This window comes from Monocercomonoides exilis (genome assembly GCF_001643675.1).
Source record: "Monocercomonoides exilis strain PA203 chromosome Unknown scaffold34-1095894, whole genome shotgun sequence".
In the NCBI taxonomy this organism is placed as follows: Eukaryota; Preaxostyla; order Oxymonadida; family Polymastigidae; genus Monocercomonoides; species Monocercomonoides exilis.
In genome coordinates, this window is record NW_027150579.1 from 667089 (window position 1) to 683078 (window position 15990).

At 32.6% G+C, this 15990-nt stretch overlaps 5 protein-coding genes across 5 annotated transcripts; 3 read left to right on the forward strand and 2 right to left on the reverse strand.

Annotated features, from left to right (window-relative positions):
* Positions 1 to 511: 511 nt before the first annotated feature.
* Positions 512 to 1237, forward strand: MONOS_2231 (uncharacterized protein; the record flags this gene model as incomplete). Its single annotated transcript, XM_067872140.1, has 1 exon — positions 512 to 1237. One exon carries the CDS (start codon positions 512 to 514, stop codon positions 1235 to 1237), a length of 726 nt encoding a protein of 241 aa, XP_067724180.1.
* Positions 1238 to 4943: 3706 nt separating this feature from the next.
* On the reverse strand, positions 4944 to 7418 carry MONOS_2232 (uncharacterized protein; the record flags this gene model as incomplete). Its single annotated transcript, XM_067872141.1, has 1 exon — positions 4944 to 7418. One exon carries the CDS (start codon positions 7416 to 7418, stop codon positions 4944 to 4946), a length of 2475 nt encoding a protein of 824 aa, XP_067724181.1.
* A 625-nt stretch (positions 7419 to 8043) lies between these two features.
* MONOS_2233 (uncharacterized protein) lies at positions 8044 to 9816 on the forward strand. The gene is made up of 4 exons (XM_067872142.1): positions 8044 to 8195; positions 8259 to 8337; positions 8404 to 8900; positions 8980 to 9816. Exons 2-4 carry the CDS (start codon positions 8313 to 8315, stop codon positions 9736 to 9738), a joined length of 1281 nt encoding a protein of 426 aa, XP_067724182.1. The 5' UTR covers positions 8044 to 8195; positions 8259 to 8312; the 3' UTR covers positions 9739 to 9816.
* A 1886-nt stretch (positions 9817 to 11702) lies between these two features.
* On the forward strand, positions 11703 to 13728 carry MONOS_18652 (uncharacterized protein). The gene is made up of 4 exons (XM_067871691.1): positions 11703 to 11778; positions 11903 to 11936; positions 12000 to 12493; positions 12552 to 13728. Exons 1-4 carry the CDS (start codon positions 11758 to 11760, stop codon positions 13314 to 13316), a joined length of 1314 nt encoding a protein of 437 aa, XP_067724183.1. The 5' UTR covers positions 11703 to 11757; the 3' UTR covers positions 13317 to 13728.
* A 1119-nt stretch (positions 13729 to 14847) lies between these two features.
* MONOS_2234 (uncharacterized protein) lies at positions 14848 to 15621 on the reverse strand (the record flags this gene model as incomplete). The annotated part of the gene is made up of 1 exon (XM_067872143.1): positions 14848 to 15621. One exon carries the CDS (start codon positions 15619 to 15621, stop codon positions 14848 to 14850), a length of 774 nt encoding a protein of 257 aa, XP_067724184.1.
* Between the last annotated feature and the right edge of the window lie 369 nt (positions 15622 to 15990).

Below are 15990 nucleotides of genomic sequence, written 5' to 3' on the forward strand. Positions count from 1 at the left end.
AAAAATTTATTTGCAATTAAATAAACTTGATCGATAAGGAGTGAGAGTCGTTCAATAATCGTAATTTTATAAACATAAGAAGCAACAAATATAAAATTTAATGTTATGCATTTCACCTAATTCGACTGTCATCTAGATAGTATTTCGCCTAATTATGAATATGTTTGAAAAAAAATCACTGCCGAAGCAGATTTCTCCGCAGCACTCACTATGCTTTTTTTTCTTTATCTTCCACTTCCATTTCCACTTCTTCCGCTTTGATCTTCCGCTTTGTCTCTACAGCCTCCTTTTCATGTGCTAGCTCACTCAGCTACTCCACAACCTCCACGTCCACTTCCCCACCCTCTGCCCCATCTGTTCCGAACCGCCTCACCACTCAAACTCCGCTTCCTGCATCTCTAGGTTATGCCTTCGTGCGTTTTCTCCAGACTCCACAAGCCTCCGCTGCCATCCACAGTACCGCACAATCACCACCATCACCATCACCGCCTCGCTCATCCCAAAAAACAGGATGATCGCCCACCTTAACAGCACAAACAGGCTCAGCCTCCTTCCAGCCCTTTCCTCTTTCCGTTTCTGCACAGTCGCTGATGTCACATTGAACTTTCTTCCTTCCTCTGATTCCTCTCCTGCCCTCCCCTCTGCTCCTTTCACGCCTACCCGCTCCTCCACAGCCAGCTTCTCTATCAAATACACTCCCCACTCCACCACCTCCTCTTCTGCTCCGATCTTCTCAATCACATTCTACCAGATCCTCCTGTTTCCTCTCCGATCAGTGATCTACCCTGTATTTTTAAAACAGTGTGTCATCATCCGTTCTTTTCTATTGGCCACATACACAAGTATTAGGAAGTGCAGGCAGCACTGCTCAGTTTCCTCTACACGAACAACAACTGCACATCCACTCCACCCCCCCCCCCCCCCCACACACACACACACACATACACACACACACACACTCATCTATCAAACAGCTCTGAACTGGCAGAAAGGACTCGCCGATTGCCACCTCCACTCTTCTCCTCCAGACGCCCTCTTAGCTCAGGATCGTATTCGGCTCGCATTTGCTCTGTTTTGGCCCCCTCACCACACACTCCTCAACAACCAGCACGCATTCCTCTTTCCTCCTCAATATCCCGTTCCCATTTTCGAATGTTATTGGGATGCAAATAACTGTGACTCTCTCAACGACAACCCTGCTGCTGTGCTGTGCTTTTCGAAAACCCCTGCCTGCTGACAAATTCCCACAGCACAGTGTTCTCCACAGCACCCATCCAACAGCGCGCACAATCTTCTCCGAACAGCCAATCGCTTCTAATCCTCAGCCTTAAAACTCCTGCCATTGTTTTTGTTTTTATAAGCACATCTTTATTCCTCCATTTCTTTACGAAGAACATGCTAAAATAATACAAATGAGAAAGAAAAAATATTTGAATAAACGAAAAAATAAGAATTATTCACAAACAATAAATACAAGAATTCTAACAAGTTGAAAACATTATAAAAGATATTTCAACAAGAAAAAAAACGCAAACATTTGTTATATGGACTATTGACTTAAATCACGTCAGTGACAGACAGTGACGTAAGTGCCGTGGTATTTATACTGAAAAAAATTAATCACGACACAACCTATAGTTTTTTAATTAATTAAAAATTATCGATTGAAAAATTTTCAATAATAATTATTATAAATTCCAGTGAAGCAAAAAATCAATTGTTAAAAAAATTCAACTTTTGTATGCATTTTCTTATTTGATGAAAAAAATATTTTTAAAAAATTATTGAATTAAATTTTTTTCGGTCACGTCATGTCACTCGAAAAATGTTCACGTCAGAAGGCATGCGACGCAGATGTTTAAATTTATCAATAAAAATTTTTGTTACAGTTTGTGCAAAAAATACAGGACATCGCAAAAAATACCGGACAAGATCGATATCTCAATGACCGCAAGAAGAAAAATTCTGTTAAATTTCCTCAAAATATATCTCATCAATACAAACTCACGTGATACACAAGACTTTCATCACTTCCTCGTTTATGCTCAGAAAAAAAAATATCGAAATATCGGAGAAATAGGATTTTGAGTTTCTCAGAGATTTCGATATTTTTTTTTCTGAGCATAAACGAGGAAGTGATGAAAGTCTTGTGTATCACGTGAGTTTGTATTGATGAGATATATTTTGAGGAAATTTAACAGAATTTTTCTTCTTGCGGTCATTGAGATATCGATCTTGTCCGGTATTTTTTGCGATGTCCTGTATTTTTTGTTCAAACAATATTATAAAATTTGTATCGTTCTTTTTGAAAAGTCTCAAATGTTTAATATTCTTGTGTCATAAAATTTTCATATTTTGAGGAAATTTCTATGCCCACTTTCAAAACAAGACTTTCAAAGAAGCTAAAACTTGCTAATACTGTAATGCACATTCTGGTGAAGTTTCATGAGCGGGAATTGAAATTGTCTCGAAATACGAAATTTCTGTTTAATTTGAATATTTAACAAAAAGATTTTTTCAAAAAAAATTTTTTTTCGAAAAATTCGTTTGATTGGATTAATTACCAATCTGTCGAAAATGAGGAAACCTGTGGAAAATCCGGTTGTCCAAGTTATCTGAAAACCAAAAAGAATAAAAAAAAAGATGTCAAAATTAAAGATAATGAACGAAACGTCTATCAAAAGCTCAACCCCTGCGCAGCTTGAAAGAAAATTATTGCAATCATCGAAAAAACTACCAAGTTCCAAAGAAATAACAACAGACTTTTGTTGATTAAATAAAAGTTAAGAATATTCATCTTATGAATAAATAAAACCAAATGACTATTACTTCACATTTATTAATTCTTGATTGTTAATAATTGGCTTTCTTTCATCGAAATTCTTTTTTATATGATTAATTCTATTTTTGATCAAATGAATAATAATGGAAATGACAAAAAAATATCTTCCAAAGAACTTAATAGGCTCATGCCAGTATCAGATTACCAAAATCTTTCATCTCCTTCCCAGAAAGTCTTTGAAAAAAAAAGAAGTATGCTGTTACGTGGAAAACTGCTGTGAGATCCCTTGCTATTTCAAATGGAACATGGGAAAGAGGAATGGCTGCTTTGAAAGCAAAACGACAAGTTGGCGAAATCGACAGACTTGCAATTATCACAAAAAAACAATTGGAAACGGTTGAAAATCACGTTATTGCACTTCTATCTGAGAAAAGAATAGTCTGACTGAAGGATATTCAATCAATATTCTAAAAAATTAGATTATTTTGTTCTTCAATTTTTGTATATTGTAGATACAATACATTTTGAATACAGATTGCGAAAGCAAAGCAAAAAGAAATAAAGTCAACTCCAAATTTTCGAATGATTTGAGAAAAAGAAGTCCAACTTTTAGGATATCAATTTCCAAGCCTATGGAAATTGCAAAAATTAACGCACAATCTCCAGAAGCAATTCATTCGTGGATCGAAAAGTTATCCTCCATCATCACAGTCAATGGTATTTATGAGGCTAATCTTGACAATTTTGACGAATCTTCAGTTCGTGTTGGTGATGGAACAGATAAACTCGTTATCTGCTTGAAAAACCAATCCCCTCCTTCCCCATCTTCATTGCCAAATATGGAAAATGCAACTGTTTGTGTGTGCATTTGCGCGGACGGGTCACATCTTCCTCATATACTAATATACCCTCGAAAAAAGATTCCGCAGAAATTCTCCAATTTTTCTTCATTCAATGTATCCAATGAGGGATCTTCATCTGGATGGATATCTGCTGAATTGTTTCGAAGGATAATGACAAAGAAATGGCTTCCGTTTAATGCAAACAAGCTTTAACTCTCATCTTCGAAAAAAGCGTGACTTTTATGGGATAATCACCGAACTCACTTCGATTCAGAAGTGATTGCATTCTCGGAACAAAGAAATATCATCATTGAATATTTCCCTTCAAACATTTCTCACCTTTTGCAACCTTGCGATAACAGTGTGTATGCAAGGTTAAAGCAAGTTATACAAAACTCATTCGTAAGGCCAACTCTATTTTCAACCTCTTCATGCAGAAAAGCTTTGGCAGATGCTTTGCCAGAAGCTTTAACAGCAGTAACAACTCCATCAGTCATCAAAAAAGCCTTCATTAACAGCGGTGTCCTCAGCAATGGATCTGGATCTGTGTTGATGAAGCTTCCTCAGTCTTCTCAATACTTCATTCCTTCTCATTTGCATTGTTTCGACTTTTTCGGAAAAGAAATAACAAAAGAAAAGTTTCTTGATGAATGGGATAAAGAAAATGAAAAAAATAAGATGAAGATTGAAGAAATTGCAGAAAATGAAAAGGAAATTGAAGAAGAAGAATTGCCTTTGGAGAAAAAAGTGAAAAGGTCATTCAGAAAAATTAAGAATGATAACGATGAAACAAGTGATGAATTTGACCCCTTTGAACGTGAAAATCGAAAAAGAAAAGTGAGAAGAGTAAATGATTCGAGTTTTGTATTTTTTTTGATGTGTTTTTTTCTTTTTTCATTTCAAAAAATATTGGTGCCAATAAAGAAAAAAGTGCCAATAAAAAGATGACCCCATGTCCTTTTTGTTCTGAGCGTATGTGAATAATTTCAAAAAATGTTTTGAAACTTCACTTTTTTTTTTTTTGCAGTTGCACACTTACAAACACAAAATAAAAATTCAAAAATTTTCATAATTTTTTGAAAGTTTAAATTTTGCTTCCAAACAAACAGTATTTTGTTGTTTTGCATGTTTTTGTTATTGAATAGAAATCTATGTGCGAAATGAAACAAAAAATAGAATTACATTTCAACTATGAGTCACATTATCAACGTGATTAACGAGGAAGAAAACAATAGAAAAACACTATAATATTCACAAATACATGTTATATGAAATAAAAATAATGTTAAATTTCTCAAAAAGAATTATAAATATCAATTCTACTCTTGACTGCTCATTTCTTGTTCTTTGCTTTCGTCTGCATTGTGTTTGGCCTTCTTTTTCTTGACAACCACAACAATGATAACAACCACAACAATTGCAGCAATAACAACTACAACAATAGGAACAACAATAGCAACAACAGTTCCGGCATTTGATTTCTTCTTGCCTTTTGGAGCAGGTCCTTCTGGAGTTGGATCTCCTGGAGTTGGATCTTCCTTCTCCTTCAAATACTTCTCATACACATCCTCAGGCTCTGATTCTTCATCAATTGCTCCCTCGATCCACCCAGAAGTTGATTCATCATAATCATTCGCGAACGCAAAGGCATCTTCTTGTTTGCAGAATTCTTCGAAGTCCAAGGCAATGATGAACAGAGAAGTTGTTTTTGAGCCAGCTGTGTTTGAGCTGTCAATATCCAGATTGTGTTCTGAAGGAAGTTGCAGATTCGATGTGGCCTTGGGCATGTCAATGATTATTGCTCCTGCTTTCCCTTTTGGCGCTGTGCATGACTTGAATGAACATTTGCTTGACCTTCCAATGGCCACTCTTGATTCTTTTGAACTGAGGGTGATATCCAACCCTGCTGCTGCTCCTTTCTCCGATTTCACTTCATTCATGTTCAATCCTTCGATTGACACCTTCGAAGATGAATCACTCTTATCTCTGATACTGATTGCTGCTCCATTTTGAACATTCACTTTGCTGATCTCCACTCTGTTCAAAGACACTTCACTGGCTCCAGAGAATGAAAATGGTGATGATGAAAATGAAACTGTGTTCCTTTCATCTGTGCATGTTACAGTATTCAATGTGACTTTCCCTCCAGTTACACTCACAAGACTGCCAGACATAGAACCATCTTCATCACCATTTTTCACCATTTCATCGGGTGATGTTTGCGAACTGACTCTGATAAATTTACAATTGCTAATTGTAAGTGATGTTGATTCTTCATTTGCTTTTATCACATAATTCCATTTTGTTTCAGATATAGGAAAGTTGAATGCCAAATACTTGAATTCTACTTCTTTTTCGCATGTGAATAGAATTGATGAAGCTGAAACATCACAATTAATGGCAACTTCTGTATTTCCATTTTCACTGCTGTTCACTCCTTCAACGGTTATTCCCTTTTCGTTGCTAATAAGAATTTCTTCTGCTGTAAATGGGCTTTCGTCTTTCACAATCTCGATGAAGTATCCGTCAGAACAAGGAATTTCATCAAGTTTACTGAATGCTCCTTTCAATGAGCTCGACGGTGAAGAACTTGTCAACCCATCTCCTGTTCCTTTGCTCTTTACAAATATCTTTCCTGAAAGATCGAAATACATTAACACAAAATCGTAAATTTTTCCTTTGTTTTCATGATATGCTGCAACAAACCACAAATTATCGCGAGTGTAATTTGCTGCAAAACTCTTTTTCATTTCTGCTGCTATGTCTTTGAATAATGAATCATTTTGCATGCTAAAGCATATTCCTGTATTCTTTTTTAACTCGTCTTCTCCAGATGAACAGTTGTCAAATATCAGATTTCTTCCGTCTTCTGGCAAGTTCAGTTGACATGTGGATTTAATACTCGAATATTTCACATATACACCTCCTGCGTAATCATGAAGCTGAGAGGAACATGAAGAAAAAGATGTGACTCCACCGTCTCCGATCGAAAATGTACTCTCGTCATCCATAATTTCCACAAACATTGATCCATATATTAGGCATTTTATCTCAGAAAATGTGCAGTTATTCAATAAAACATTCATTTTACTGGTTCCAAAAGATGAAATAAAAATTGCACATGTTGATATAGCTTCAACATTTTTCAAAGAAAAATTTGATAATATCACTGTCTCTGCGCCTAAAATTCTGAATATGTAATCTCTTGATATTAATGTTTTTGTTTCATCTGTGCATTCAACTGATTCCATCGTCAACGATCCTCCCGATGCTTCAACAAGTCTGTAATTGATCTCGTTTCCAGTTTTTGTTCGAACAAATCTGCAATTGCTTATGGATAATGATGCCATATTGCTGAGTATCAAATGATACGCTCCTGATGTTTGATCCCTTTTTCTCAATGTTGTTGGAAATTGAAATGTCAAATGTTGGAATGTTACAATTCCACTGCATTCGATAAGATTACATCCCGGATGTACGTCACAGTCAATTTCCACATCAGTATTTCCGCTTTTATCGCTATACACTCCTTCAATCGTAATTCCATGTTCTTTGTTAAATACAACGGCTTCTGCAGTTAATGGATTTTCATCAACAACAATTTTCATGAAGCATGAGTCTTCGCTTCTTAGCAGGCCATATGCATCATTCAATGATTTCTTTTCCTTTCCTATCTCCAAACCACTGTTGCTTTCGTTCCCGCTTTGCTTCACATAAACTGTTGAAGGCATTAATGGATCTTCTTGTGAGCAAATCAATGCGCACATTTGAAAAAGGATGGTTATCCAAATCATTCTTTTTATTAAGCTGAAATTATGTAACATATTGATCAAACTTTGCATAAAACTTTTGACAAAAAACAGATATAAAAAATTGCATTAAGAAAACTGAGAAAAAAAAACATAACAACTGAGAATAACATTTATTGTTTCGAAAACTCATTTAACACTTTTCTAAAATGTGAATGTTTCAACAATGTTTTTTCTCTCAATATATCTTATTTTTGTTAGTAATCTTTTGTTGATAACAATTATCTTGATTAATTTGATTTCAATGTATTCTCAAAACTGCAAAGAATACTTGTGTGAGTATAATTACAAGACTTTAATATTCACAATCTGAGAGAAAAAAAACATTTTTTTTTTGTTTGTTTGTTAAAATAGATATATGGTACGATATTTATTGATACCCAAATTTTGTTCCACTGGACTTTTTTACCTTTTTTCAAAATAAAAAATTTATCTAATATTGTGTAAAAAATTTTCCTCATTGAAATGTTGATTATAACAGTTTTAAATATACAAGTGAATTAAGATCAGTTGCCTTGAAAAATGTTTTCAATTTCTTTTAAAACAAGTTGGTCAAATGAAAGTCAAATTCTTTTTACCAATTTGAGATTCGATCTATGATGGTTTGATCAGAATATAACAAAAAATACGACTTTTTTCCTTTCAAAGCCAAGACAATCGACTTTGTGGTTGTTTCTATTTAGGGAACTTATATTATTTTTGTAAAAAAGAAACTGTTAGAGCTTTCCCGCAAACTTTTCATGTTGCAAGATATTTAACGAAGTTTGTGTTTTTTGATTAAACTGTTAATTGAAGGATATCGTCTTTGAATTGAATTTGGCTCAGACAACCAGAATGATGTCGTTTTCTAACGGAAAATCTGAAGCCTGAATTTGGAAGATGAACCCAAAGATGAGGATTTCTCGTTTGTTCATGTTCACTTTTTGTCATTTCAGTTGAGACTTTTTATATGCAATTATGATTCTTGAAGAATTGCTGGATGAACTGGTTGAATGCGATGACGATGGACAAAAACAGACAATAAATCGAATGGAAGAAGCGACTGATGAGATGAACAAAGAGGAACTTGAAGCTTTTTTCACAATTGAAATATTCAACAAAATGGACAAAATGATTGAGGAGAAGAAATTGTCATTGGGAAATGCCATTCATTTTCTAATTCACATTGGATATTGCAAAATGATGGATTATTTCTTAAATGATGATTTTTTTTTCTCTTCATTATACCACAGAATTGAGAAGATGATTTTTGAAGAAGCTGCGAAAAACGATGGAAGGAACGAAAAAATGCTGATCGTGATGTGTGAGTGCAGCGCTATTATGCTTGATTTTGTTATTGTCGGTCCATTACGGTCAGTTTGTGTAAGATGCCTTTTGGATGTTGCATTGAGGAAAGACGAAAGCAAGGAAACGCAACAAGAAGTGGAAAAGGCATTGACTACTCTGAGCTGCATAAATCGATGCAATGTTTGAACATAATTTACGATTCAAGGACTTTCTTTAAATTTTCTTTTCTTTTCTTTTCTATTCTATTCTTTTTGAATAGAAAATGGGCAAAGAACTGTATTTGAAGGAGATCACAGATATCATCCAGTACCATCAGAAACACCACATCCTTACTAAAATTGCTTATCAATCGGCCTCGGTGTTTTTGATGTTGAGATCTTTTACTGATGACAGTTTGAAAGATATAATTGCTTCTGAATTGCATTTGGTTGAAGAAGCTGCAAAAGAATTGAATGAGCTGAGAAGAAATTTTGATTGGGCGCAAAATGAAACCGGAAGAAAGGAAAAGAGAAAGTTGTGGGAATTTGGAAGATGGCTCAATGCGCTTCCTCAATTCTTTTGTTTCACAAAATCGAGTTGTGAAGGAAGTGCAGAGTTGATTTCAAGCCTTGTGTCTCTCAGCAGAGCGTCGAATGAACACTTCAAAGGAATCAGTGCAGCTTGCATTCATATTTTTGCTGCAATGATTTCATCGAAATGTGCAACTGTCACTGACTTGCTGAATAAAGGTGCAATTGATGTTGCTTTGGAGATAATACTGCAACCAACATTGTATAGAGGTGTTTTCCATAAAAGTCTGGAATTCTTTTATCTGATTTCCAGAAGATCGAAAGAGAAGACGGATGGTGAAACGTGCGAATCGAAAGGAAAAGCTGCAAAACTGGAGATGTTTGAAAAGATGGAAGAAGAAGGATACGAAGACATTGTAACAAGCTTTCATGGAGCAATTGCTTTTGCTGACATTGAATTCATTCGCAGTCTTTCGTTATCTGTTTCCGATTGCTTATTTTATGTGTAATGAGATGAAATATTTCTCATCTTTTCCCACACTTTGCTTCATTATTCAAAGAGAAAACATTTGAAGTGCTTTTATAAAGTTCATTTTTCTTTTCTTCGATGCAAATCAAATCCACAACAACAAAAAATTATAAAAATTTCATGATGAATTTCCACATTTCAACAATCAAATCTCCATTAAATGACGTGCAATCCCAATGAGTTTTGAAAAAAAAATTGCTGATTACAAAAATAAGTTATTCTATGCAGCTATTCCTTTTTTAATTTTCAGTTCTTTCTTTCACTTCTGCAACCTCTTTTTCAGTTCTTAGTTTTTTCGATATTAAATATTCGATAGAAAGAGAATCGAAAATAAAATAGAAAAGGCATGTTGTGTTTTTTATATAAATTAAAGAAAAATGTTATCTGAAACCTCTTAACAATGATTGAAAATAACTCAACAGTTTTTTTCTCCAAGTCCATTGGATTTTTTTCTGAGTATTTTTAATATTCTCTCCAGTTGTTAACTGGTATTTTTATTCCTTTCTTTTCTTTTGATGAAAAGATTCCATATTTGGTCTTTTTTAACTGACTTTTCTTTATTCAAAAAAATCTTGGAATATTATTGAATGCATAAGAAAAAATAGAACATTCAATCAATGGAATAATCAAATGATGAGAGAATAAAAAAATAAATAATAAAAATAACAAAGTTGACAACTTTTTTTAATGAAAATTATAATGGACAGATATTCTCATTTTAACCTTTTAATTTTCTCTCGTGTATTTTGACCTAAAAATGTTAAAGTGAAAGTTAATATCTTTTGAATATTTTTATTTTCAATGATCAAAAACTTTGGGAAAAAAAACTAATAGACTTGAGACTGTTTCAATGATGAAAATGATGGAATAAAAACATTGGAAAGATAAATAAAACCATTGAAGCAACAACAAAGAAAAAGGAAATGATGAAGAGTTTGAAAATGATGACGAAAAAGACAAAGAGAAGGAAGGAGATAATAATAGTGGTTTATTATAATTAGTCATGCTCGAAGAATATTGAACGAAGATGAATTCAGATGGTATTTTGTGATCCTCCACAAAAAATTACACAATTGACTTTGATTGAACCGCCTAATAGTGAATTCTTTAAAGAAGTTTGAAAAAGAAGATACCTTCAAACAAGATTGGAACCAGGATGAAGAAAATGAAGCTGAGAAAGGTTTGAATGAATGCATTCGCATCCAATAAACAAGAAAAAATGGTTAGAAATTGTGAGAAAAAGAAGTGGATATTTGAATATCTACAAAGGAACAATTATTATCAGTGCTCATCTCAGTTTACACTCATTGTCTTTTGCTTTGATACTCCAAGAATTTTCTGATCTTTAAAATCACCAAAATCACAATTTCATGGCTTTCTATTCATTTCTCTATTTTCAACATCATTTTCAGCAAATTTGCCAACAACACCTTTCCACAGTCATTTCACAGCCAAATGAGTATTGTTCTCATTGCAAAAATTACACCACAATTTTTGTGTTTTTCAATTCTTTCTGTATAAAAATCATATCACTTTTTTCCTCAAAAGAATGAAAATGTGCAGTTCTTTTCAAATGTCTTTGCATTTCTTGAATTCATCTTGCTCCAACTGCAGTCTCCAGTGACGCAATTAAACAAGATCAAACTTTCAAAGTCGTTTTAAGTTCTGTCAGCTGAACTCTGAATGGTAACATGCAAAAGGAAAAAAATTGAATAAAATTTCCAAAAATTGTTTATGCTCCTTTATTCAATCTGTGTATATGTTTGAAGGGCTATATGTTCAGTGATTTTTTCAATGTAACAACGTTAGCAAATTTCAAAATGACTGCATTGTTGAAATAAACTCACTCTTTCACTAAAAAAACTTCATTGAATTTTACTTCATTTAAACCTTTGGCAACTCTCATTTTTCGGATGTTTCTTTTCTTTGATCAAAATGACCATTAACAAATTTGCTTTTGGTTTATTTTTCAGTTCATTTTGTCACTCTCTGTTTGAAAATGCGTATTTCGAAAGGAGCTGTGTGAGCACTGTCAATTTTTAACCATTTTGAATTTTCATTAATTGTCATTTTCACATTCATATTATATTCTTCAAATGAATATCAAAATGGTGTTGTTTTCTGAATGCAATACATTTTCAAAGAAAATAGGGAAGAACATCTGCTGCGAATATGCTGGTCTGCAGATATTATTGTGTTTAATTTTTTTATTACAGTTTTTTCATAATTTTTTCATCAAAGAATTGGTGGTTGAACTGGAACATTGCACAGAAAGAGAGCAGAAACGGAAAATCGAAGAGATGAATGAAGTGATGGATGAAATGAATAAAGAAGAACTGGAATCTGTGTTGACAGAAGAACTATTCAATAAATTTGAAAAAATGATTGAAGAAAAGAAAATATCTTTAGAAAATGTCGATATGCTATTGAAGCATGTTGGATATTGCAAAAAGATGAAAAACATGTGGGTTGATTGCATTAACGAATCTTTGTTGAACAAAAGATTCGAGAAGATGATCATTGATGAAAATGAGAAAAAAGAAGGAAAGAACGAAAGTCTTCTTGTTGATCTTTGTGAATGCTCCCTTTTGTTAAACAACGTATTTAATTCAGAATTGAAGTTTATTTGTGTTCCTTGCCTTTTGAAAGTTGTTTTGAAGAAAGAGGAAAATGAGGAGACCCAAATAGAAGTGGAAATGGCTTTGCTTGCATTGAGTTGCATTGAATTATATGATGTATGAACATTTCTATTTCATTTTTTATATTTTTCTTATTTTTCTTTCTTCTGATTAGTTTATTGAACAAGAACCGTATCTGAATGAAATCAAAGAAATCATCAAATATCATCAAAAGCATCACAATCTAACAAGACTTGCCTATCAATGCGCTTGGGAGGTTGTACTGAAAAGATATTATCGTCATGAGTCATTGATCAAAGCTATTATAAATGAGTATCATTATGTGAGAGAAGCAACAAGAGAACTAGAAGAGATGAAAAGATGCGTGGATTGGAAGAGGATGAGTTGTGAGCAGGAAAATCAAAAAAATACGATGATGATATTGAAATGGTTGAGGACAATTTCTTTTTTTCTTTTTTATTACTCATTAAAAGGACAAGATAATTGCATTGAATTGATTGCATGCATTGTTGGTTTGTTCAAAGATTCAAATGAAAATTACGAGAAAATTGCGGATGTTTGCATTGAGATTTTTGGAATTATGATTGAAAACACAAGCATAAATGAAGTTGACTTAATAAGGAATGGTGCAGTTCAGATATGTTTGGATGAAATTGTGAAAACAACATCCAAAGATTATTTGAATGTGAGTTGTTTAAGATTTTTCGAATATCTTTTCAAAAGATTGAACAAAAAGTTGTTTTTAATTTGTGAAGAGTATGTTGTTGAGGCAAATTGGAATTTGTTCAAAAGAAAAGCCTTTATTATGTGCGAAGAAGAAGGATATGAAGATGTAATATTTTCGTATTGTTGTTCACTCATAAGAAATCCAGAATATATTGAACTGATGTCAAATGATGTCACAGTTTATCTGTTTTAATGTTGCACTTCTGTATGATTTTTTGAAAAAGATATTTGCATTGGGTTGTTCTTTTATCCCGACTTTTTTTATATCTCTAACCATATTAATTGGAGCTGGCTACGGCTTGATACAATATTGTATCCAAAAAATAACTTGAAATGTTTATTTTAATATATTTTACTAATACAGAGAAAATTTTTTTCGAATTTTTTTGACTTAGAGATCTCAGTTTTTTTTAATTTAATTTTTTTATCATAAAATTGATGGTCTTTCCATGAAAATAACATTCTGGAAGTTTCAAGCCACATTAACAGAACATGGCATATTCTTTTTATAGTTTTTATAACTTTTCACATTTCACATTTCACTTGTTTCTTTTTCACTTGTTTTCTCATTTCATCCACTTTTCGAAAAAATGAAATTTTTTAAGGAATTATGATTTTCTGAGATATTTTTTAAGATTATCCTTAATATTCAGTCTAAATCGGATATTATCACATCGGTTTTTGCACATCTTTTTGTGACTGTATCGGATTGCGATAATATATATTGCTGTTTAACACAGAAAAAAATAAAAATTAATTTTTGAAATAATTAATTTTGTGTCGATTTTTTTTATTTTTGGAAATTCTTCACAAAAACATGTTTTTCAATAGAAATAACAATTTTTTTATGTGTAATTATGTTACAAAGACTTTTTAATAAACGTTTTTGAATAATTGAAAAAACTGAGATCTCTAAGTCAAAAAAATTCGAAAAAAATTTTCTCTGTATTAGTAAAATATATTAAAATAAACATTTCAAGTTATTTTTTGGATACAATATTGTATCAAGCCGTAGCCAGCTCCAATTAATATGGTTAGAGATATTATAAATTATTGATCGGGATAGAAATTCAACATCATTTCCAAAAGGACATCTTATTTTTCATAAGTAAAGCAATTCAATAAATATTCCTTTTAATTGATTTTCAAAATGAACTCTATTAAGTGTTTCAAAAAAATAAAAATGGCTGTGGAATGAAGATTGAGGGGTTTCAGTGTGAAGTTTTTAACTAACACTTTTTCTTTATTCTGACACAAAAAAATGAAGTGTAAAAGTTCAAAAATTGCATTATCAAAAAAAAAAAAAAAATTAATTCTTCCGATAACTTTCCTTTTTCCTTCACTTCGATTTAATGCATTATCTTTCTTTTCTTCGTCAGAATCATCGTTTTTCACATGAAGAAATCTTCTTTTTATTTTTTTCTTATCATCCAAAACAGTCTTCACTTCATCTTTCTCCTTTTCATCCATTTCATTTTTCCTTTCAATATTCATTTTCAAATGATTTTCCCATTTCTCTGAAAGATTTTCTTTGGTAATAACTTTTCACTAAAAGTTGAACTTGTTTCTGTAAGATGGATGAGAGGAAATAGAAGATTCGTGCTATTTCAAAAGAACTGTCCCAGAAGAATTGTGAAGAACACCACTACAGATGAAAGCATTGTGAATTGCAAAAGGAGATAATGCAGTGCGGATGGCTCGAGGTTGAACGTCGGAAAATGCTACTAATTTGAGGAAGATGAAGAAGAAGACGGAGCCTCAAATCTGTTTGTCAGTTCAGATTTGAATACAGCAAACACTCCTCTGTCCAGAGGTTGACACGAGTGTGTGCTGTGTAGCACGAAGGTTCTAACGTCGATTTGTTGTTTTTGGAATTCTCGCCAGATCGATGGATCCGCGCGAGATGCATGAGTATCAAGGAGGAGAAGAATGTGTTCGTTTTCAAGTGACATGCGCTTTCTTCTTTCGATGATTGAAGGGAGAAGAATGGTGAGAGCATACCTTTTGAAGCACTTGTTGTCCGTCAAGCCGCTTCCTTTTCTCCATATTTCAAGCGTTTGAGATAACAGGCTTTTCAATTCGTTTTGCAGGTTTGCACTTGGCCATAGAATAACAGAAGGAAAGGAAAATCCATCCGCTACAACAGCTGCCACGAATGTTGAATACATCATTCTTGGTGATTTCTTCGAAAAACCTGCTTTCGTATCTGTAGTACGCACAACAAGCTGTTTTGAGTCTGTGGGAACCCGCGTTGAAGATTCGTCGATGTTTATATTTAAAGCTGAATTGTAATGGTATTTTTCATGCAGCTCGTCGAGTGTTTTGTTCCAGGGTTTTAAAACACTTCTGCACGAAACATCCAGTCTGTTAATGTCCAGATTCTTCGGCGTTCCAGTCTTCAGCTCCGTGTGATGCTTGACAAGGCCATGAACCGCAGACATTGAAACTTCAGTGAATGGTGTGTCTTCTTCATTGTTGTAATTTAAAACATTTTCCATCTGAAAAACAAACTAAATAAAAACATGCAAATTAAAATTTAACAAACCAATTCTCTTGTTTTTAATTAATTAATTAATTTATTAATTAATTTATTTTATTTTTTATTTTTTATTTTTTATTTTTTATTTTTTATTTTTTATTTTTTATTTTTTATTTTTTATTTTTTATTTTTTATTTTTTATTTTTTATTTTTTATTTTTTATTTTTTATTTTTTATTTTTTATTTTTTATTTTTTATTTTTTATTTTTTATTTTTTATTTTTTATTTTTTATTTTTTATTTTTTTTTTTTTTTTTTGTTTTGATTTTTATATAAATTGAATCAATTTGAAGAAGACATGATGAAAAATTCTTGCATTTATGAAAAAA